The sequence below is a fragment of the Strigops habroptila genome, chromosome 9, assembly GCF_004027225.2.
Source record: "Strigops habroptila isolate Jane chromosome 9, bStrHab1.2.pri, whole genome shotgun sequence".
NCBI lineage: Eukaryota > Metazoa > Chordata > Aves > Psittaciformes > Psittacidae > Strigops > Strigops habroptila.
In genome coordinates, this window is record NC_044285.2 from 43,399,990 (window position 1) to 43,423,620 (window position 23,631).

The 23,631-nt window shown below is 46.8% G+C and overlaps 1 protein-coding gene across 1 annotated transcript; it reads right to left on the minus strand.

Annotated features, from left to right (window-relative positions):
* Nucleotides 1–822: 822 nt before the first annotated feature.
* SLC6A14 (solute carrier family 6 member 14) lies at nucleotides 823–16,405 on the minus strand. Its single transcript, XM_030496622.1, has 14 exons — nucleotides 16,358–16,405; nucleotides 15,636–15,804; nucleotides 13,716–13,847; nucleotides 11,952–12,113; nucleotides 11,007–11,142; nucleotides 10,128–10,260; nucleotides 8,081–8,221; nucleotides 6,512–6,740; nucleotides 6,302–6,427; nucleotides 6,092–6,210; nucleotides 4,945–5,044; nucleotides 4,613–4,722; nucleotides 3,420–3,587; nucleotides 823–2,402 (listed from the first exon to the last, which is right to left on the minus strand). The coding sequence occupies exons 1-14, from the start codon at nucleotides 16,403–16,405 to the stop codon at nucleotides 2,253–2,255; spliced, it is 1,923 nt and encodes a 640-aa protein (XP_030352482.1). The 3' UTR covers nucleotides 823–2,252.
* Between the last annotated feature and the right edge of the window lie 7,226 nt (nucleotides 16,406–23,631).

Below are 23,631 nucleotides of genomic sequence, written 5' to 3' on the forward strand. Positions count from 1 at the left end.
GCGATGTACCAGGATGCCAGACATTCACATGCAGAGAGGGATCCCAGGAGAGCCTTGCCTTTGGAACTGGGGGGATTTTCTTACCTTGGAGAAATGAGAAAGCACCAAAACTGTATCCCCAGCCCTTGAAAAACTGTCTTCTGCTGCTCTTCTGAGAGGCTTTGATAGTGCAACATCCTGAAAACAGCTCCTAGAAGCCTTTAAGTCAAGTCTAGAGCAGAAGCAGCCTCAAAGGAGCCCTATGTGCAGTCGCAGTAGCTTCCCACAGGGTAGTGGATGGCTGGTATTAGCCTTCAGCATCTCTTCTTCCCAAATTTTCCCAGGTTGTTTCTGAAGCTGGTTTGGCACCACCCCTTGGAGCACTCTCCCTTGTTACTTGACTAACTTCTCTCTCCTTTCCAGAGCCTGTCCCTTCCCAGGTACGAGCTGCTGTCTGCTGCAGCAGCTCAGATGGATGGTACACAGGGTGATGAGCACCCAGCTTTGCAGCTCAGCCTCCCTCCTGCTCCCAGCCTCTCCACATCTCAGGGCCAGTGACAGCACTGTTTTCTGCTGGTTCATGGTGGACCATGGCCCTAAAGCAGCTGGAATGCAGGAAAGGGCTCCTCTTAACCCTGATTCCACACACCTTTTTATGATTTCCCACACAATTACAGAGCTATTGCACTAGGTCCTAACTTGTACAAGAAAAGGCTTCGTGGAGGTTGAATCCTTCCAGTTCAATCTCCCAAAGGCTTAGGATCATAGAAGAGTTGGTGGTACTTTGCTTCTCATCAGCTGCCCCCTAAAACTCCATACAAAATCTCACTTTCCACCTCCAAAACCATTAAAACCAGAAAATCACATTTTATTTGGCATGAAGTGTTGATTTGACACAAAAACACCAGTATAAAACATAGACCAAGATATGCAGCTTGGGCAACAAGCCACTATCCACGCTCCTTCATGTCCAGAAACAGTTGATGAAGCCCTGAGAGGAAGTGACAGCTAGAAACCCTGCTGCATTGTTCCCAAGGAACCATTGTCACAGCAAGAGAGATGATCCACAGCACATAAAATGTATTAATTCAATCCACAGGTCTTTTTTTTTTTTAATCAGGAATTCACTTGTACTACAGGTGAAGTCAGGTTCTCTTAACCTGGCCCCCTCCTGCCTACGTAGGAGCATAAGTCTGTGTTCCCAAATGCATGACAGACTTCCTAACTTTTCAGTAATCATGATTTCAGCCAATTTTGAAGAAACAGCACTTCAAGGCAGTTGTAACCTTCACCTGGGATAAATTCTGCTTCTTTCAGCTCTACCACAACACTGATAACACTGTTTGAACCACACTTTAGGTCTTCTTCGGAAAGGAAAACCCAAGTCTGGGTGAAAGACGCAGAGAACAAACCGATAGGTAACGCCTTGGTGGGTGGAGGAGAGCAGATGCACCAGAATTCAGTGGTCACTATTGCATTCTGCAGAGTAATGATGGAATACAGCAACACGGCGTCTTTGAATTACAGACAGACGAATGCTGAGCATGGGGCATGACACAGAAAGTGGCTCTTTGGGGACCCCAAGGGGAGAAAAACCAGAAAGAAACCTGCTTTTCACCAGGTTAAGGCCTTGCTTCCTTATTTTGCCAGTCAATATTTAGTCGCACAGACAAAATCCACACACACATACTCTAATCAACATCAAATCCTGAGCAGCCTCCCAGCACTGAGCAAGGCTTAAGGAGAAGAATGGTTCCTGTTCCCTGAGCTGCAGTGCCAGCAGCAGCCCAGCCATCCGCCTCCTGCTGACTGCACAGCACCAGGGATGGCAAAGCACAGCAGAAGGCAGTGACTGCCCATGGCACATCGGGGCATGCAAGCACAGCACCTCCTGGTTCAAATTCCCTGTAGCTGTGCAGCACCAGGATGTGTCTTTGTTCTCTTCCACACCTGTATCTGCAGTCCAGCTGGATACTGGTTGGATGGGGTGAAACATGCCCAGTCCCTCATCATGGGAAGACTGCAATGCATCCTCCTGCTCTCTCAGCCTGAATATCTGGGGACATCTCAGTGTCTAATTTTACCTCTTCTTCCCCAAACATACAGCACTGAAAACAAATAACATGGCTCGCTTCCATCTGGGGGCTGGGCTTTGAAGGGGAGGGGGTTGATTTGCTTCTTGTTGTTGTTGTGATTTTGCATTGTCATATTCTAATAACTAAAGAAAAAGACCCCCACACTTATGTTAAACAGTTGTCATCCAAATGGCCATCTCATTGTTGGGTGTATACGAAGCTAGACAGAGTAGGAATCTCATGTTCCTTTTCTTTTTTGGGATCTACAATATGGCTGTATCTTTCTCCTCGGTGACATTCCAGGTAGGGACCCCAGTTTGCAGCAGGCCTGCAGCAGCTTACAATGCGCTGGAAAGAAAAAACAAGAGGCATTTAATCTCTTACCAGGCTATTGTTAAAGTTCAGTAAAGCTGTAACTCTAGATACACCCTTTAGCTACCAACACATGGCAAACACATCACTAAGGCTTTTTAAAATAATTCAAATCATAGAATCCCAGACTGGTTTGCATTGGAAGGGGCCTTACAGCTCATCCAGTTCCAACCCCTGCCACGGGCAGAGACACCTTCCACTAGAGCAGGTTGCTCCAAGCCCCTGTGTCCAACCTGGCCTTGAACACTGCCAGGGATGGGGCAGCCACAGCTTCTCTGGGCACCCTGTGCCAGCGCCTCAGCACCCTCACGGGGAAGAGCTTCTGCCTCAGAGCTCATCTCAGTCTCCCCTCTGGCAGGTTAAAGCCATTCCCCTTGTCCTGTCCCTACAGGCCCTTGTCCAAAGCCCCTCTCCAGGTTTCCTGGAGCCCCTTTAGGCACTGGAGCTGCTCTAAGGTCTCCCCTTCAGGAGCCTTCTCTTTTCCAGGCTGACCCAGCCCAGCTCTCTCAGCCTGTCCCCAGGAGACAGCAGAGGTCTTTGGGTTCAGTGGATTGTGGACACTGAAGTCAAACAAGCAGGGAAACCTGTGACCAACAGGACTCTTTGGCAATGGCTGGCAAGAAGAGCATACCTCAGTTCTTGCACTTGCTTGTTTCTGAGAGGAATGGGATGCAAAATTCCAGGAAATGATATGGGGATAGAAAGTGATAGAAATTCTTCAGAGAACTTAAAGCAGCTGAATAACAACAGAAACCATGAAAATGACTCTTGAATGTTTGGGTGCATTCCCAGAGAACTAGACATTATCTTCATATAAGAACACGGGGGTAAATTTGCCTCTGATGCAACTACCAGAGGTGTGTTTTGCTATAAAAATCCAACTCATGAACACCTCAAGGTACTGGGGATGTGTTGCTGAAGAAAGCACAGGCATTCCTGGTAATGCCAAGGGAAGCAAGACACGAGGCTATGACAGCTTTTTTGTGCCCTTACCTGACAAAAGTTTCCTTTAGCTTTAACTACTTTTACAATAGCGACGATGGGAATCCAGATGACACAGAAAATGATCATGCACCAGCCAACAGCAGTTCCCCAGGCTGGATAGACCACGGAGCCGTAAGTGGGAGGTGAAAACATGACCAAAGACCAGACCAAAATTGCCTATTAAAACAAAAGGCAAAAAGACAAAGAAAGAAAAGCAGATTTACAGCAGACCTTGAACTTGCAACCTATTTCCAAGCTGTTAGAAATTAACAACTACCAATTCCCTCTTGGGAATTCTGCACAACCAGAATGGTTGTGCAGGTTTGTTGTTCAGCCATGGCCAAGTAAGACTGAAGGATGGACTGAAAGACGACAGTGACATGCACCCTAACACTTCACGCACATCTATATTTAAACAGAACTTGGTCTCTGTGTTCTGTTGAAATCTTATGTTGTAGAATATCTATATTACTGGATAAACCCAGTACCTGTCTCTGTATGCTTTCTATGTTCCCATGTTCCACTGTTTTACAGGAATATGGGATAGAATCCAAGATTAAACATTGGCAAATACTGGTGCAGGAACAAGATATTTTTAAGCAGCATTTTCTAAACTGTAATCTGGACAGATTAAAGGTTATGTGCTGGACAGACTGACTTGTCACTGCTCCTGGATTTGGGATGTTAATAAGTTCTCTCACACTAACATAATCCAACCACCTACACTCACAATTAGGAGTAATGAAAAACTAAGGTGATGGGACATAAGAAGTCTCAGTTAGACAGGGGGAGAGCTGGACATCCACAGTGCAAACCCAAGCCAGGGATCTGTCCTGAAAATGGGATTTACCTCAAAAGGGGAAAAAAAAATCCAGGTTTTCCAAGCATTCCTCAGTCTGAGATTAAGATAACCCAGCTGCTAAAATGGACAACCTGGTGCTCGCTCTGTGTTACTCCTCAGCAGTGTAGACCCAGCTCACTAGCAACTGACCTGAAGGTCCAGCCTCTCCTGGAGAGGACCCAAAGAGGAGGGGAATGTATCAGAAAGCATAAATAGCAGCCAGTTTGCTTCAGTGGCACAGCCGTGCCGCACCTTCATACACAGGGCCTGGGCATTCAGCCTTGAATCTTCATGTGGAAACCTCTCCAACACCAAATGACCAAGTTGTGTCACATTAACGCATCCAGCCATCTTCACTCACCGTTAACAGCACAGGAGTAACAAAAAACCAGCACATTCTCCACCACATCCAAAATAAACAGCTCTTCTTTCCAATCATCATTTCAATGTCTTCAATGAACCTGTTTCCTCCTGTTGGAAGACAAGGGTAGAGTGCACTGTAAAGCAGGTGTGGTGACTCCAAAGTGATAAAAGAAAGGCAATGATCAAGGACAGTTTCTCCAGCTCTGTGGTAACTGTTAAATTATAAATCCAGTTAAATTATAAATGCTTTATTGTGGTAGTTAATGTTTTATGTGCACTGTGACCCAGATTGCATAGTCAAATCATGGATTTTCAGTGCAAATAACTTACCATAAATGTAGACAATGCCTATCATCTCCAGGACAGCTGCAACAAGGATTCCCCACCCAGCACAGAAGTGATCTATTAGGTTCACCCAGTAAATCCCTGCCTGTAGAACAAACAATAAGGAAGTAAATATTTGAGTAGTAATGTCTTTATGAAGATAAAATAAGTTGCGCTGTTCAAGCCGGGTTAACTAATCACCAGTCCGAGTGTAATTCCCAGTTCTCCAGGTTAAGCACACATTTGGGAATGTTATTTTCATAGAATCACATAATAGTTTGGGGGTTTTTGATTAAATAGATCTTTGTAAAGCTGAAAAGCACATGTGGCAAAATACTGCAGATCTGTATTCTCAGAACAAGATATATGTATATGCAGCTTTACACACCAGCATGCAATAGCAGGATCACAGAGCAGGAAACAAGCCATTTCACACCCTTGTGTACCAAGTCCTTTGAAAGCTTCTCTGCCATCATGTTTCATAACTTCCATGCTTTGCTTGACCACACAACTGTCTGTTGACCACAATTACCTTCTTCACATTCTCAGCCTAATTACATACATAAATCTGCATTTCTAGGTAGAGTAATTGCAATGAACCTTTATATCCTTAAAAGTAACTGCCTCAAGAAATTTTACACAATATACTTCAAATTCCTTTTATGTACGCATGCATACACATGCGGGAGAAGTAACCATAGAACCTACAGATCCTTGCAAGCTAATAAGGGGGTTTTATTACATGAATAGGCCATTTCTCAAATCCTGTCCTGTTTGGTAGTCAGTTCTGAACAAAAAGATCCCATCAGCATCTATTGGCAGTACCCACAGTGCTGCAGACACACTGTATGCACATACTCGAGATGACATAAATAATCTGAAGTGAGGAGGAATAAATCAGGTTGATGGTTCACAGGCTCTGTACAGGCCTTCCATTTAAAAGCACATCTCAGTTCAATAACCACAGAAAACCTTAGGTTCTTCAAGCTTCCTTCTGGGAATTTCTTATTGGCATGTCCAGGCACTCTGGCAGAATTCAAGATCTCTCAGATCAATTCATGCAAACAGAAACAGTTGGAAAGGATATTTTGACTTGAGTTCGTCACTTGCAGCATAACTAAACCCACTGCCAGAAAAGAATGTAATGTCTTACCTGAGTAACACAGATCAGACCGAGGAAGAAGAGCAATATGCACACACCCACGGTTATAAGGAGTCTGAACTTTTTCATCACTTGGGGATATATATCTTGTATGGCGGTTGTAAGTGTTTCTGCAAGGGAAGAAGCATGGGTTTTGAGCAGCACAGCTAAGAAAGGTAACAGTCATTTGAAAAGCTGTGGATCACTTAAAACCCCACTCACCTACGGTGGCAAACTGAGAGTCAAGGCCCAAGAGCAGGAGCATGAAGAAAAACAAGAAGGACCACAGCGGAGAAATTGGTAGTTGGGAGAGAGCCTCTGGGTAGGCTACAAATGCCAGATCAAATCCTGGAAAGCAGTGGAAGGAAGGGGGTTATTGTCGTGCCTCGGCCAGAGCAAGTCCCCACGCCAACAGCATGATGATCAGCCTACCTGAGTCCACAACCTCCGAGACGGGTCTCTCAGACACGAACGCCATGTGTCCCAGGATGGAGAATATCGCAAACCCAGCAAATACACTGGTGGCACAGTTGGTCACACAAACTAAAATAGCATCCGAATAGCAGTTGTTGTGGAACTTATTGTATGAAGACAAAGCAACAAGCCCGCCCCATGCCACGGACAGGGAGTAGAATATCTGGGTGGCTGCGTCTTTCCAAACCTGCCAGAAATAAGAACATGGGAATTACTGTACTACTTACAGTACATATCATAAACTTTTAAGTCTGTCTCTGTTGAAGCTCCAGGGTTCTGTTCGGTTTTGGGTTGTTTTTTCTTGCATTTAGCCTGAATATCTAATTCTATTTCATATGAATTTTAGAGGAGGTGGGATATAGCATGCTGCTGACCTTGCAGTCCTGAGCACAAACAATAAATTTCTAGTATCTCTGAAGGTCACATCCTTCAGAGAAGAGATTCAATACATTCACATATGTGGGTTATCAAGATAAGAATCTTGTCACAGTGCCAACAAATAAGGAAAACCAGGAGCTGATTGCAGAAGTGGAAACTTCCATGTGTTCTCCCACTTGTGCTCCTCACACTATGACCCACACAAACCGCTTCTGCCTCTATTAGAGATGAAACTCCAGCATGACCCCTGAGAGCTGCTCAGAGGCAATACCATGGCTGTGGTCACTGTCTGGCATGGCAGGGAGAGGGCAGAAGGTGGCTAGCTTTTTAGATTGAGAGTAGCTACCGCAGAGGTTTGGACTTCCAATAAAGCTGTTCTGTGATTCTCTCCCTCTGCTGCGCTCTGGGGAGACCCCCCCCCCGCAGTCCTGATCCAGCTCTGGGGCAACAGCACAAGAGGGACGTGGAGCTGTTGGAGCGAGGCCAGAGGAGGCCCCGGAGCTGCTGCGAGGGCTGGAGCAGCTCTGCTCTGGAGCCAGGCTGAGAGAGCTGGGCTGGGGCAGCCTGGAGAAGAGAAGGCTCCTGAAGGGGAGACCTTAGAGCAGCTCCAGTGCCTAAAGGGGCTCCAGGAAACCTGGAGAGGGGCTTTGGGCAAGGGCCTGTAGGGACAGGGCAAGGGGGAATGGCTTTAACCTGCCAGAGGGGAGATTGAAATGAGCTCTGAGGCAGAAGCTCTTCCCTGTGAGGGTGCTGAGGCGCTGGCACAGGGTGCCCAGAGAAGCTGTGGCTGCCCCATCCCTGGCAGTGTTCAAGGCCAGGTTGGACACAGGGGCTTGGAGCAACCTGCTCTAGTGGAAGGTGTCCCTGCCCGTGGCAGGGGGTTGGGACTGGATGAGCTTTAAGCTCCCTTCCAACCTAAACCACTCCATGATTCTTTGATTTTATGAGTCTAAACTCCCCCAGCCCCTGATGGAGGGGTTGCTGAAACCACAGAAGCCGCTGCAGACGCAAACTGCAGAGCAGCGCATGGAGAGGAACCTGACTGGATTAAAAAAAAAAAAAAAAAAAAGAAAAGAAGTTGCTCTGGAAGTGACAAACCACAGAACCACAGAAGCGTGTCATGCTTCCAGTGCTGTCACTACCTCTCACCTCTGCCTCCATCAGCTTGGTGATGTTGGACTGCCTCCCAATGTAGTATTCGATGCCATCCAGAGCACCTTCCAGGGTGGCCCCTCGCACCAGCAAGATGAGCAGGATGACGTATGGGAAGAGTGCAGTAAAGTACACAACCTGCAGGGACACACATTAGATGTGAGGGGACACACAGACCTCTGTGCAGGAAGAATGGCCAGGTTTTAGGCTAAGGTCTGCTGGTACAACTCAAAACCAAGTGACCAGGGAAGTGAACACATGCCAGCCACTAAAGCATCTGGATTAGCTGGTTCTGGAGCTGCATTCCAGCAGGAAGCACAAGGCTCAAGCCACATACCCACTTTTCAGATAGCACTTGATCAGTTTCACAGATGTGTTTTCTGACATGATTTACTGGCCTGGACTCAACTACCCCAGAGCCCTCTTGCCAGGCTTCTAGCAAATGCTAACTGAAAGCTGGTTCAGATTGAGTGGCCAGGGTGGAGTTATCTCCTGCAAGCAATGCTTAACAGTTCTCTTATTTCTCAGTTTCAGTGTTACACAGCCAGGTAACTGACCCAGTGCTGCTGTTTACACCAAGCCGTAGCATTACACCATCATACAGTGAGTCTGCCATTTCTGAAGACCTCCTTCATATTTCCCTGGAATAGTCAATTCTCTCTGCTTCTCATCTTGCCTTGTTCCTGCCCAGCTAGATTCTTCTCAGTCTTAGCTTGCTCCTCAAAGAGGTTTACCTTCGTGCCAGAAGAGAAGTGACAACAGGAAGAGCCAATTGCCAGGAACCCAAAGAATGTGAGTTTAAAGAGGAGCCATGCAGCAGAACTGTGGATGGGAAAGCAGAGCTGCTCCACCCTGGAGGGCTGACAGCTCCAAAGAGAAAACAGAATAGGAGGAGACATCAGAGTGAGGAAAGGAAGACAGGCAGCGAGGAACCATGGAAAGGCACAATGACAGAAGGAATATAAAGGAAACCAAAACCAGCAACAACAAGAAGAACAAACAGTGCAGAGAGGGTGAAAGAACAAAGGCAACAGAATGAAGAAGTACAGAATGAAGCAGCATGGAGGTAAGAAAGCAGTGTGGGGAGGAAGAAACTGCACCAGGAAAGGGGCCTCAGGCAGGAAAGAATGAAATTCAGCCTGCCTGAAGTCTGGAGAGGAGCTGACCTAGCCCAAGGGAAACTCCAGCCAGTTGTGCTCCAGCATGTGGAAATGGAAGCTCAGCAGAGCCAGAGTCTGAACACCAGCACCTATGGACCTGGTTCCTAAAAGCAGCTCGAGTTCTCAAGTCCAAACAACATTTCCCAACCTGGCAGGAACCTGCACACATGCTCGCAGGATGTGACCTGCATCTGAACCAGTCTGGAGGTGCAATTAATTGCCGGGTGTTCCCAGGGTGTGCGCACATGTGCTGTCACGGGCACAGGTCCATCAGGGACTGCCAAAACCTAGCTGGAACCACCTGCACGACAGCAAGATCCCCACATGCATGGCAGCTCTGGTGGAGCTGGGACCCACGGATTAAGTAATTGCTGTGTAATCAGCACCTTACTTGTATTTTATGTAACAGTTATGAAGCCAAGGCACAGAAAGAAGAGTCCAGCAAAGGAGAGTGGGTTTGGACTGAGTCCTGCCTTGTGCTGACCATCCCCGAGTCCAAGTGAACATTGAAAGGCAGGATTTTGGTACCTAAAGGGTGCCTACAAGAAACCTAGAGAGGGGCTTTGGACAAAGGAATGTAGTGACTGGACAAGGGGTAATGGCTTTAAACTAAGAGGGGAGATTAGATCTTAGGCAGAAGCTCTTCCCCGTGAGGGTGCTGAGGCGCTGGCACAGGGTGCCCAGAGAAGCTGTGGCTGCCCCATCCCTGGCAGCGTTCAAGGCCAGGTTGGACACAGGGGCTTGGAGCAACCTGCTCTAGTGGAAGGTATCCCTGCCCGTGGCAGGGGTTGGAGCTGGATGAGCTTTAAGATCCCTTCCAACCCAAACCAGTCTGTGAGAATATGATCAGCCCAAAAACCTGCTACTTGTTCTTCCTAACTTACCTTTCCAGAAGATTTTATTCCCTTAAACAACGCAGCTCCAACAATTATCCAAGCCAGGAGGAGGCAGAGAGCCAGGTACCACACGATGTTACCGGTCTCGTCCAACCCACTTGAGCGCCGAAGAGCCACTTTACTGAAAGCACAAAACGTTGCCATGAGGAGAGGGTGACAGCAGCACTTGCTCCTCTTCAGCTACTGCCTGAAGGAAAGTGAGCTGGTTTCTATAGGTATTACAAGACCCTGCAGCTGCATGCAGTTAGAACTGCACGGTTGGCATTGAAACATAAGTGAAATCCAAATTAGATGATACTTGGAAGGAAGATGGGGGCTGCTGGTTAGCATTAAGATCACTTCTTCTCAGCTGTTCAACAATATATTTCCTCTTCAGAGAATTTATTCTGAAGGATAACAAGAGTAATATCTAGTATAGGTGTATATATAATCCCCACATATTTCTACCAGCCCTCAGCTCTCCATACATCTCCCATTAGGCCTGCCTCAGCTCTCTAATGTTAACCAGGAAATTCTGATGGCAAGAGAAGAGCCTATAAGAAGAATCAGTTTGCAGTAACCCAGGGAATATGAGGCAAATTGAAACCATGTGGCTAAAGAGATGGCAATTTCACAGCAGGCCCAGATTCAGAATAAAGTGAATACATTTTGCAGAGTAACTCCTAAATAAAGAAGTATATGCCATCCATAAGATGCTATGCAGTCTCTCCCAGGACTCTAGAGAGGAGCACTTCTTTAAGCTGGAGTATTTTTCAGTTTGCTACAGGTTCATTTGCTGCTAATTATTTCCTTTTAAGGGCCCAGACTCATCAATGAAGTTTTCAGTTTAAGTTGTATTTTTAGCGCTTCTTTAAAATATTTACTTACTTCCAATATTGCTCACTGGGAAATTGCACTTGTTTGTAGTTCATGGTGCCATTTATACAGGTGAGATTGTTGCTTGTGATGAATGAGTAGTTTGCATGAATGATTTCTCCATTAAAGGTTGCGTTGCAGTCACTTACTGAAAGGAAGCAAGCACAAGGGATCACTGACACAGTGACAACTATTATAAATCCACAGGTACAGCACTCACAAATTTTTAGCTAGCGTCGACTTTTCGTTAAATCAAGCATCTCAAGTTCATTTTATGAAGCCTATGAATCTTAGAAGAGATGTTCAGATATATGGCTAAAGAGAGTTACAATTACATAAACATTTGGCAACACATTTGCAGCTACTAATTATCTCACCTGCTTCACCTTTGCCTTAAACTGGTTCTAATATGGAAAATGGTGAGATAACTAGTGTTTGTCCATAGATCTGCGGCCAAACATCAAGAACAATAGCAAGGAGATATGCTCTTAAGAGTTAATAAAGTGTGAAACCAGTGCCTCACTGGCGCTTAGGATTACCATAGCCATAGGGGAGGTGAGGGGCAATGAAACAATGCTGGTACTCTAGTTTCATGTAAGTAAGGTATGTGCTTTGCCATGAAGCCTAATGAAATGGGAATGCAGTATTTCCAGGCGCTGTATGTACTAGAAGAAACCTCAGATTTACAATGAGAGAAAAAGATCTAACAAAGTGTTTTTTCAGCCCAGCTCCCTGTAGATTCCTGAAGAACCCAGAACTAGTGGCAGGGAAGCAGATGAGCATCACTCCCATGTGTTCAGAGACAAAACTCCAGAAGGACTTTTCAAGCCATGGGGAGCTGTCTTGCTCCTGTAATTTCTCCAAGAAAACAGTACAGAGTACAAGTATCCAAGACAGTAATATTAAGCTCTATCAGTAATATTAATAGATGATAATAAGTAATATTAAGTACGGTACCTGATCGTGTTTTGCTGCAGAACTCATCTGACCAGGAGAAGCAGTCTGACCATGGCAGCACTTTTTGAAGTGAGGCAAATAAATAGTAGAGTGCATAAGCAATGATAACGTTGTAGTAGATTGCCACAAAGGTGGAGATGATGACCATCGTGATGCCCACTCCTAGGAAAGAGAAGCACACAATGTCTTCACCACCCCAGACCTGGGTTGGAAATATCAGGAAAAGAGAAGAGCGGCCTTCACTTGACTTCTAAAAGACTGTTTGGGAAGAAGTTGAGCTCAGTTTTGTTTGGGTTTTTAACTAATTTTTAAACAGCAACCAAACAGGAAAGGGTTTTGATGCAGAGTTTGAATCAGGACCACAATAAAACTGGACTAGTTGCCAAGTCCAAGTCTAAAGGAGGAATTCAGTATTTTGTTCCCTCCCAGTTCAGTCAGAAGCTTGGATTGCTTAGTAAAATAAAATGAACTACACTAGGGCTGGCCAAGCCATTTTAAAGATCTCACTGTAATGAATGGTTTTGCCAGTAAATGAGAAGCAATACAGAAGAGTAAATCTTTGCTGATAATGCTGTTTCCTTCCTTTGTTAAAGTGAACTGTGCTCTGTGAGTTTGGGAAAGTCTGCCAAGCTGTCTCAGCCATCTTACAGACTGTATTTAAAGTTTATATCTTCACAGACACATAAAAGATTTCCAGTGTCTATAGACTTTGTCTTAAAGTTAAATACACTGCTCTCATGAAAGGTTGCTTGTGCTTCAGAACTGAGACTGGCAAAAAGGATAAGCGTTCAGGCCACCCCACAGGCTGTAATCCCTTTGGTTTCTCTGGAAGGTGAAAAGTAAAAATTCTTATTGCATCAGAAAAACTCCCTTGTTCCTACACTAATTCCTCTTATAGATAAAGAGGTCAAACAAGACCAATTGCACAGACCTTTACACCCAGTTCAGAGCCTGGATGGATAAGAGTGAGTACAGCACATGGTGAGTTGTCTCCAAACACATACATCTCCCTGTGAAATTCCAACCCTCAGAGACAGGCAAACTACCACTACAGACTGCAACTTTCTCTTATCACAAGAGGCACCTCAGCTTATGAACCAGAGCATAGCCTATTCTGACACACCAGCAAGTGCCTCCCAGGCAGTGAGTTGGGTGAATATGTGCTCAGCATTGCATAAAGCAATCAGACCCAAGTGCCTGTGCCAGCGCTGGCAGCCAGATACAGAATTAGTCCACCCAACATGGTACTGCCTTGCAAGCTGCACAGGACATGATATATAAAGAAACAGCAATAAAGAGAACCTCTAAAAATGATTTTCAATCTGTTGCATGTGGTGCTGGGTGTTTAACTGAGGTTTTCCCTCACAAACAAACAGGGTGCTTTCCTCCTGCCTGGGCACATGCAGTTTGGATGGTATGCTGCATAACACCAGGAGAATCATTGATAAAACCTCCTGTAATTGACATCCTTTGGGGGAAAATCTTTAATCCCCATCCCTTTATTAACTGAATAAGTAAGATGACAGAATGGTGAGGGTTGGAAGATCTACCTGGGAACATAGACGCATGCAATAGTTCGGGTTGGAAGGGACCTTCAAAGCTCACCTAGTCCAACCCCCAGCATAATACTGACTTCATGGCACTGGGAATATCCTCTACAAGGAAACTGGCTTCTCATAATTAGTCACTTTGTAAAGAAGTCGTTAATTCCTGTCTGTTTATTACTAGAATAAAAACTTCTAAAGGGAACATAACGATACCAACCTTGAAACAACGGTAATATTCTCCAGACGGTAACTGGCCCCAGGCTGGCAAACTGCCCAAGGGAACATTCCATGAAAAATAAGGGCAAACCAGCTAAGGCCAACATCAGGGTGTATGGGATGAGAAAAGCACCTGACGGGAGAGAGGGGGGAAAAAAACCAAACACACACAGAGGAAACAATGAATTTTTCAGTATTTACCTCAGTTCCACCACATTTTATATCCCCCTTCTCCCTTGCTTCAAATACCCCACTGTGAGTGTTTTCTGTTTGCAGAATGGACAGATTTGTTTCTAACTCGTGTTTTCTGCCAGATTAAACAGTACCTGTGATGAAGAGACAAAGATTACCAGGAGAACCGGTGATTTCCATGGGATGGCTTCTCTGACAGAATCAAAAGGATTTCACACCAACCATCAAAGCCAGACTGTTGTCATACAAGGTTGGAACACTGCTCAGCTGCAGATCCCACTGGCTTCCCAGTTCATTTTCCAGCTTTTCGTTTAAATATGAACAGAACCATCCCTTCCTGCACTTCACTGTTATTTGCAACTGCCTTGTTTGAGGAGGTACTGGACATCAAAGCATGAAGATTATTTTCTATGGTTGGCTGACTCCTGTCAAACAGGATCCCAGCGTGGCTTTTGTTCACGTCCAATTTAAAGTGTACATTAACCTGATATCAATGAGAGCCCTGTTCTGCAAGAGGGACTGGCACGTCTTTGTGTGCGAGCAGAAGACAGGGCAAGTGAGAGCACAGGTTCCCTAAACACAACCTGATATCCCCGCAGAAACCTGTCCTCTTCACTGAACTTAAAGCAATCGAGGATGCAGTTCTGGGGGGAACTGCAAGTACCTGCTGGAATGTAAGGCAGCAAATAGTCCCAAAGGATTAACTGGGTTGCTCCTCATGTTTCAAAGTGAGGATGTAACAGTCGCCTTTATCAACTGTGGGGCACAGAGCAGGATACGAGCAGCAGCACAAATATGCTTTAAATGCAAATCTTTCTGCTCCAGCAGATAAGTACAAGGGCCAATGTCACAACTTATTTTGTTTTCATGGTTTTCTTTAGCAAAAGTGTAAGTAATGCAACTTCTGCACCAAGAATGCCTCTGGGTGTTACACATGCTGTGCTGCACTTATAGTCCAGGATTTGACTTCCAACGTCTGTTAGGCAGAGAAAATAAGTACATATGAGTAAGTCCTCTGCAGTTACTTGGTGTTTACACTCTCTTTAATTACCAGTGGTTGCTTGGCAAGTAGACAAAGCTCTGGAAGAGCAGCCAGGGAAGCCAGTGCCTCCATTTGGCTTTGCCACTAGTTCATTGTGTAAGCAGGTAGAGGCTCTCTGTGCCTCACACTTCCCGAGTATCTGATGAGGTAATTATTGAGCTTGGATAATTACTCCAGCTCAGCTTGTTTGCCTGGCAAAACAAAGGTGCAGAGGGGATTCAGTTGCTCTCTATAAACATATCAGGGAGGTAAGCACGGGGGAGAGGCAACAGCTAGTTAGGTAAGTAGAGGATATTGGCACATTGACAAAAAGATGCATTTGGTCATGAGTAAATCAGAAGCATTCTGGAATTTGCAGGTGGAAGTTTGCAATTAAAATAATTAAAACTAAATCATAGAATAGTTGGAAGGGACCTTTAAAGCTCATCTAGTCCAGCCCCCCTGCAATGAGCAGGGACATCTTCAACTAAATCAGGTTGTTCAGAACCACCGTTTCCCTCCTCAGCTGGTACCCCAAAAGCAGAGATGTCTCTTAGTCCTCTTCCCATCCCCACCAGCAGGTACTATGCCAGTTCTGAGGGTGATGCTTACATCCAGCTTTGACAGGACATGCCCAGCCCCAGGGCCCTGCTCTCTCTTGGGGACAGCAAGGTGTGCCCACCCAACACAGTCATTCCACAGAGGTACCTCCGCCGTTCTGGTAGGTGAGATAGGGAAACCTCCAGACGTTGCCCAGGCCCACAGCGTAGCCCACCATGGAGAGCAGGTAGTCGGCTTTCTTTGACCAGTTGCCACGCTCCAGGTTCTCATCACTGTCACCAATGTGGGCTTCGTCTTCATTGGATGAACTGAAGGTCTTGGAAGAGAAGGAGAGGGAAGGCTCAGGATCACGCCATAGGCGAGCGGGATAGTCATATCCTCATTCCTCTGTCCACAGCAGCACCTTGGCATCGCTGGGCAGAGCTGGGTGGGCTGCCTGTTCACCTCATCCCTAAGCAGGACAGCATGGACCTGGGTGAAAGGGTCCCACCAGAGAGCCCAAACAACCTTTATGGCAGTTTTGCCCTGCTCCTACTGTAGTCCCCTTTACTCTCAGCTCCTGGGGACAGTACATCCAAGAAATACCCTGTTCCTACAGTCACACCAGCACATACTTGTGTGCCCACTCTAAAAACCCGTCTTGGTGCTCATGCCCCTCAGTGCTCCCATATCCACATACCTGCTTGAATCTCCCTTTGCCCACACAACTCCATATCACCATACCTCTCTTCCCCAGTGTTCCGTGGTACCTGCACCCTGTTGACTGAGTGGTGCTTGCACCATACAGGTGCATCTGGGCAGGTTGGGTATGGAGATGCCCAAATAGATGCACCCTTACGTGCACCCTACCCCATCCCCATCCTCCTCACCTTCTTCTTCCCGCAGGAGAGGAACCCCAGCAGGCTGAGCATCCCCATGGCCGTGCCTCCGGAGCCGCGCTGCTCCGCTCTGCCCGCACCGCCCGCAGCTCTGCCCTATTTAAGAGCCGGTTCCTTTCCTCCCGCCCGCCCTCATCGGGAAACCGCAGGTCTGGGCTGCCCCGCAGCCGCGTCCCGCCCTCGGGGCTCCCCGTTGCCGCTTCCCCGCCCCGCTGACCCCGCTCCACTTCCTCGGGAACACCCCTGACCACTTCCCATCCTCACCGCCCCCTTGCCCTGCACAGCCCTGCTCTGCTCGCCTCAACTCGGGACCACTTCCCCTGCGAGCACTGGGCTCCTCAGCCCCAACATAGGGCAAGGGAGGGGATTCTCCCCTTCTGCTGCGTGAAGGGGAGACCCCCCCTCCCGCAGTCCTGATCCAGCTCTGGGACAACAGCACAAGAGGGACGTGGAGCTGCTGGAGCGAGGCCAGAGGAGAGCACAGAGTTGCTGCGAGGGCTGGAGCAGCTCTGCTCTGGAGCCAGGCTGGGTCAGCCTGGAGAAGAGAAGGCTCCTGAAGGGGAGACCTTAAAGCAGCTCCAGTGCCTAAAGGGGCTCCAGGAAACCTGGAGAGGGGCTTTGGACAAGGGCCTGTAGGGACAGGACAAGGGGAATGGCTTTAACCTGCCAGAGGGGAGACTGAGATGAGCTCTTAGGCAGAAGCTCTTCCCTGCAAGGGTGCTGAGGCGCTGGCACAGGGTGCCCAGAGAAGCTGTGGCTGCCCCATCCCTGGCAGTGTTCAAGGCCAGGTTGGACACAGGGGCTTGGAGCAACCTGCTCTAGTGGAAGGTGTCCCTGCCCGTGGCAGGGGTTGGAGCTGGGTGAGCTTTAAGGTCCCTTCAACCCAAACCAGCCTGGGATTCTGTGGTTCTTGCCCCCCTGCCAGCACCTATCCACACCCTTGTCTTCTACCTACAGAGCTGCCAACTCCCCATCACACACAGACCCTCTCCTGAGCACCACGCACCTGAAGAGCCGACCCACTGCAGCCCTGCTCCTCCCCACAAAGCCACGTCCACCTGCCTCACCCACCCTCAGTCCCCCAGACCCTGCTCACGGCTCCTTCTCCACCCTTGCATACCTTCTTCTCATTCCTTCTTAACCTGCTCCATGCTGGAGCCCAGGCTCAGGAGATGCCCGGAAGGAAAGGGCACCAAGGGGTTAAACAGTATGGGAATTTCAGCTTCTCAACACACCTTTCACAGAGAGCCAGGCACAGAAGGGGCAGGTCATAAAAGCAAAGCCATTGCCAGAAGGGCAATTTAACAAGCAATGACTTAAGGACCTTTTCTGAAGCATACCTCTGCTTCACCCACCAAAATTACCTTCCCCAGGCATCCCCTCAGGACACACAGGAGGACACAAAGCATGCTCCACGTACAGGCACAAGGGAACACTGCTTGACTGGCTCCTTAATTGCTCTCCTCCATTTCTAACTGCTATTTCTATGGCTCTTTCAGATCCACACTGCGGCAAACACTTTCTGTCCTCAGTTAGTGGGACTTTTGTGCTGAGTAAAGCCCAGCGTGGCTCGATCCAGCCAGGACTAAGAGGTATCCCAGGAGTGAGAAGCGTGTGGGACAGCACCTGAGAGATAGGAAGGCAAAATGAGATTGTGTTTTATCGCTCTGTGCAGCAGGTTCTTTAGGTGAGTTCCATTTTAGAAGCTGGAAGGATGCCAGAACTCTCTATCTTTGGAAAAAAATGCAAGTGCAAGTGCAGTGTTCTGGCAGGACACAGGCGTTGCGGAGAATAAACAAACAAAATCTCAAGAGAAGATTCCACAGGCTGCCTGTGAACCTGGATCCAAGCAGCCAAACCACAGTGCCAAACACAGCCCTTCAGGCTGGTTCTGCCCCGACACTCACCAAGGGCACACAGAGAAACCAGTCAATATTCCTCCAAAACCCACCTGAACTGTACATAAAGTAAATGAACCTTTTTGACAACCCTGATCTGAGTTACACATCTGAGGTTAAATGAGGGAGAATAGTTTTGGGTTAGATTCTGGGTGACTTCAGTACCTGTGGGTCTCTGTGTCCCCAGGGGGAAACAGTGCTGTTCTGTAAACAGTGCTGGGCCTAGCAAAAGCACCGAGTTCTCTTCCAAACTCGTGATTCAGAACTAGTTATCAGCTTGTTTAGACATGAGATGAGATGAAAAACAACCTGTTAGCCACAGCCTCTCCCTTCTTATTAGGATTAAGTGCATGTTGTAATGTTGTGGAGTCACCGGCTGTGGCATTCTCTCTCTGTAACTGAAGATGACTAAAAGTAAAACTATACTGGAGGCAGCACTCCTGGGATGTGTTGTTCTGTTTCTGACCATGTGAAAGTTGCAGTTCTAATGCATTTTCCTGTGTTTAAAGAGGAAGAATGAAAAATCACAGCACAGTCAAAATTCTCGGGGTGATCAGTGAAGAGATGGGCATCGTTAAGGGGATAATCGCCTGAAGCAGGGCTTGGTTTTGCCTCTGGGTTACCGATGCAGCTGAATAATAGCACAACAGCTCGATTTGCATTGCCCATCAGGTTCATCCCTGAAGGCTGGCTCCTCACAGCCCACATGGCCACCCATCACCACGCACCCTGTGAGCCTGTTACTGCTGGAATGCCTCTGCCAGAAACACAGAGATAACGACCAGCAAACAAAGCCAGCTTGGCTCTCCCATAGATGAGATATCCCATCTCCTGACCAGCAGCATAACTGAGGTATCCAAGTAACCTTTTTTCTTTGGAAAGCACCCCTGGATTACTATGAATTCCACTTACTGAACACTCTTAATCCAAGGGGCAGGGGGGAAGAACCCACAACCATTAATGATAAATAACCTTAACATGCTGACAACACAGCAAAGACTTTTACCATTTCCTAGGAGCAGCGACATACCCATGTTTCCCTTTTGGTTGCACCAGTGCCATTATCAGATGTTGGGTATTGTCCTTAGCTAACACAAACACAGCTATGTCGATGAAGTAGATGGGTTTGGTTGTGCTTGTTTAAACGTACGATGAGCAAATTCTGTTTCTTCACCTGTATCTTCTGCCATAGCAGTGCTTACTAATAGCAGCACCTGGCACACACATCCAAAACTGATTCAGCAGCACAGCCAGGGCTCATTTACCTCTCCCATTCCCAACCAGCAGGAGCTAAAGACCTGCCAGAGGGGAGATCAAGATGAGCTCTGAGGCAGAAGCTCTTCTCTGTGAGGGTGCTGAGGCACTGGCACAGGGTGCCCAGAGAAGCTGTGGCTGCCCCATCCCTGGCAGTGTTCAAGGCCAGGTTGGACACAGGGGCTTGGATCAACCTGCTCTAGTGGAAGGTGTCCCTGCCCGTGGCAGGGGGTTGGAGCTGGATGAGCATTAAGGTCCCTTCAACACAAACCAGTGATTCTATGGTTGTATGAACACGTGCAAATCCTGGAAAAAACAGTCATGAATGTAAAAACAAATCAAGTTTTCTCCCATCCAGGGAAGATGTGTCTATGGTACGTTGGTCTCTACACTAGCTGATGTCATTACTTTTGAGCTTTAATTGGAGACAACCTGAGAAGAGGCTCCAAACACAGTCAACTTTGCTTTGAGTGACTGAAACACTGTGTAAATGCAAAACCCCAGGTGTTGTATCATGAAAGTATCACAACAACAGGTACAACTACTAAAAGAGATAAAGTACAGGAGAGCCAAAACTTGGAAGCGTGCGATTATCACAACTTAATGATTGAGGAGCACAGAGGTGTCAGGATGTAATGATTTGCCTATTGGGAAACCTCTCAGAGGTGTGGCCAGTAGAAACTAAGGACTCATTTTTAATTGAGTAAAATCAAGCCTAGGAATGAGTACAATCCTCATTTTCGAATGTGCCAAACTGAGCTCATCAATCCCATCAATCCCAGTATCAAGTGCCGATATCTGTGGAGTTCAGCAAAGCCAGGAGGTGCCAGAAGGTGTTGCTCTGTTCCATTGGGTTTGGTTTGTAGGGGTTTTTTTCTTCCAGTTACACACAAAGAGCTTTTCACAGAAGATAAAAGAAATGCATATTCTTGAGAAGCTTTTGCCTAACAGTAAGGCTTTGAAATACAGGCAATGACTACCCACAGCAGAAAGGAGACCTTTCAGCTCGGTCTGCTTTTCCTTTACGTAATTTTGCATTCTAACAGGCAGTCCTGCTATGTGATCTCTAAGACAGAATTATCCCTGTGATTGAGCTCCTTCACAACAGGATAAAAGCCAGGCTGTTAGCTGTTCCTGATATTTAGGAAGGGAAATACCTCCATAAACCCTTTTCTTTGTGTAATACCTGTTCCTGCAGGTTAGCAATTACTCTCAGAAATAGCCCATCCAAGTCAGTGGGATTTCTCATGTAAGCAAAAGCAACCCCATATGCAGTAATAATGCCATAAAAGCACCTGCTGCAATAACACAATTCTAAGTCTAAAAGGAAAAAGCAGGATTCGTACATTGATATCCACTGCAATATAGTGCTTCTCCATGCCCCCAAGCAAACAATGTTACAGGGACACTAGAGCAACAATTAGCTAGCTGAACATGTTCAGAATTAAAAGATCCCCTACCAACATCAAAAAATATGAATTATAGAGGTATTATTGTTATTCCTACTACTGGAATAGTATAATAAATACTATTTGAACAACCTGCTTTAGTGGAAGGTGTCTCTGCCCATGGAAGGGGGTTGGAACTGGATGAGCTTTAAGGTCTGTTCCAAGTCAAATAGTTCTATGATGATTCTATGATTCTACTATCTAGTTCTTCCACAGCTCTTTCCATTGCTAGGCTTAAAAGGCTTTGTAACAGAAACTGGTCTTTTCACAAAGAGGAGAGCAGATGTAGGGTTGCTCAACTATTCTATGCAGCATCTCTTTAGCATAAAACACATGACCTGCAGTGAACATAAGCACTGGACCCTGTGAATCCCAGAGCCCATAATTTCCCTTATCCTCACGACAAGACCACCTCTCCTCTAAGGCCAGAGAGTGTATTTCTATTCCCCTTAAGCAAAGAGAGCTGACCACCCCCCAGTCAATCCCTAACTGATAAGAAAAACCTTCAACTAGAAACACCATACATTAACAGCCACAATGCATACCCTGGTTGCCACAAACCCGACCACTTCCAGGCCCTGAGGCTTTCTCCCTCTGGTTCAGGTTCTTGTGAACAGCCCATCATCCTCTTCCAGCACCTCCTCTTCTCCAGCAGCATCAGAAACAGTCATACCCAGCCCCAGAAACCCAGACAAAGGGCCAGAGCCTTGCCTAGGTGGAAGGAGTATGAAGGCAGCTCCCCCTTCACACGGCCGTGCCTTTAACGAGGTGGCATTAGCAACACATGCTTGGAGGTTCATCCTCTTCACATGCCCCAAGAGCACCTGCCCAAACAGCCAAATGGGTGCCATTCTCTGATGAAACACTGGTTTTAATCAAGCCACTCACAGCGGACATCACTGAGGAACCTCAGGGTCTTCCAGGCTGCTTGACTTCCCAGGGCTCCAGTGTTTAAACATGTTAGGGCTAGGCAGCATCCAAGCATGAGCCTTCTAAGACTATTACAGTTTTGGATTACAGTTCCACCTAATTGCCACTCTGGGCTGGTAATTCAGCTTGGGGAATGGCCAAAGTCTCTATCAGACTTCAAGGAGTCTCAGTGCAGAAAGGTAAGGGACTGAGTGTGGTCCTGATGTGAGGTCTCAGTGCAGATGTCCATCTGAAAGGAATTTCTCAGAAGACACTTTGCTGTTAGTTATACAGAGTAAAAATTCATCTTTCCCAGCAGCTCAACTCATTTATGTCTCATTTAATCATTTTCATGTCCATGATTTATGTGGGATCAGGGCTCCAGAGGGAACAGAGTTTTTCTCCTTCCATGTCCAGCGCCACTGCACAATGAACAGAGAAAGCTGCTTTGTCTTTTTTTACTTCAGCTTTAAGAAGAGATTGAAAGATAAGTTCTGCTACAAAACAAATGTACATCTCCCATTCCTAAATTTGGGGAGAAGCTTACAAGGATGCTGTCGCCTTCCGCTCTGCTGAACTGCTAAAAGTATTATATACCCATTGTGAACAACCTGCTTCCACTGCTGCTCTGCTGTGTAAAGGATGCCTACTCTGACAAATGTTTTATTGTAGAGGATAAAAAAATACACTCTGCTTTCCTCAGAGCTGAAGGGATTTAATTTTCTTTATAACATGATGAGTTTGACACTGTTATTCCCTTTGATTCTCAAAGAACCTGCATTTTCCGTTGCTGGTTTTAGTGATCAACTGAAAAAAGTATTATGAAGGCACATCTTCTTCCTTCAAGATGGGGCAGTTACTGCCATCGGGTGGCACACAGCCAGATGCTTACGGATTGTGAAGCTTTGCAAATTTTGCACAGTCTTGGTATGGCAATCCTGTAATTTCCCATACTCCTCACGACAAACCTCTCCTTGACTGGCAAGTAAGGGACTAAAGTTTGCACAGGAGTGCAAGAATGCAAAGGAAGAAACTGCACTGACGTCCTTCCCATGCGATGGAGCAAGAGACAAGAACCTGCACTTATACACCTGGCAGAGAACACCAGGACACGTCACAGCAGCAGCGACTGCTGAGAAAAGGGGATTGTCAAGTTATCATCTAATCTGTGATGGATGGCAAATACTGATCCATAGTAGACTAGCTGTGAGAAATGCTCTGATTTATAGTGAGAATCTGGCTGTGATGTCTGTACAGTCAATCACAGAATCCCAGACTGGTTTGTCTTGGAAGAGACCTTAAAGCTCATCCAGCCCCAACCCCTGCCACGGGCAGGGACACCTTCCACTAGAGCAGGTTGCTCCAAGCCCCTGTGTCCAACCTGGCCTTGAACACTGCCAGGGATGGGGCAGCCACAGCTTCTCCGGGCACCCTGTGCCAGCGCCTCAGCACCCTCACAGGGAAGAGCTTCTGCCTCAGAGCTCATCTCAGTTTCCCCTCTGGCAGGTTAAAGCCATTCCCCTTGTCCTGTCCCTACAGGCCCTTGTAAAATGTCCCTCTTGAGATGTTTCAGTGCTTCCCATTTCTTGGCTTTTGCCAATATATAGTGTTGCTTTACAGGCTAAATTAGAGTTTTGTGTCTAAACTTCTTTAAGTAGTATCCTTCCTCGCTAAGTGAAGGGGAATTGAAGCAGGGAGGAAGCATCATGGTAGAAAATAAAGCTGAACAAAGAGGAATGCATTTCCCCACTTGCTT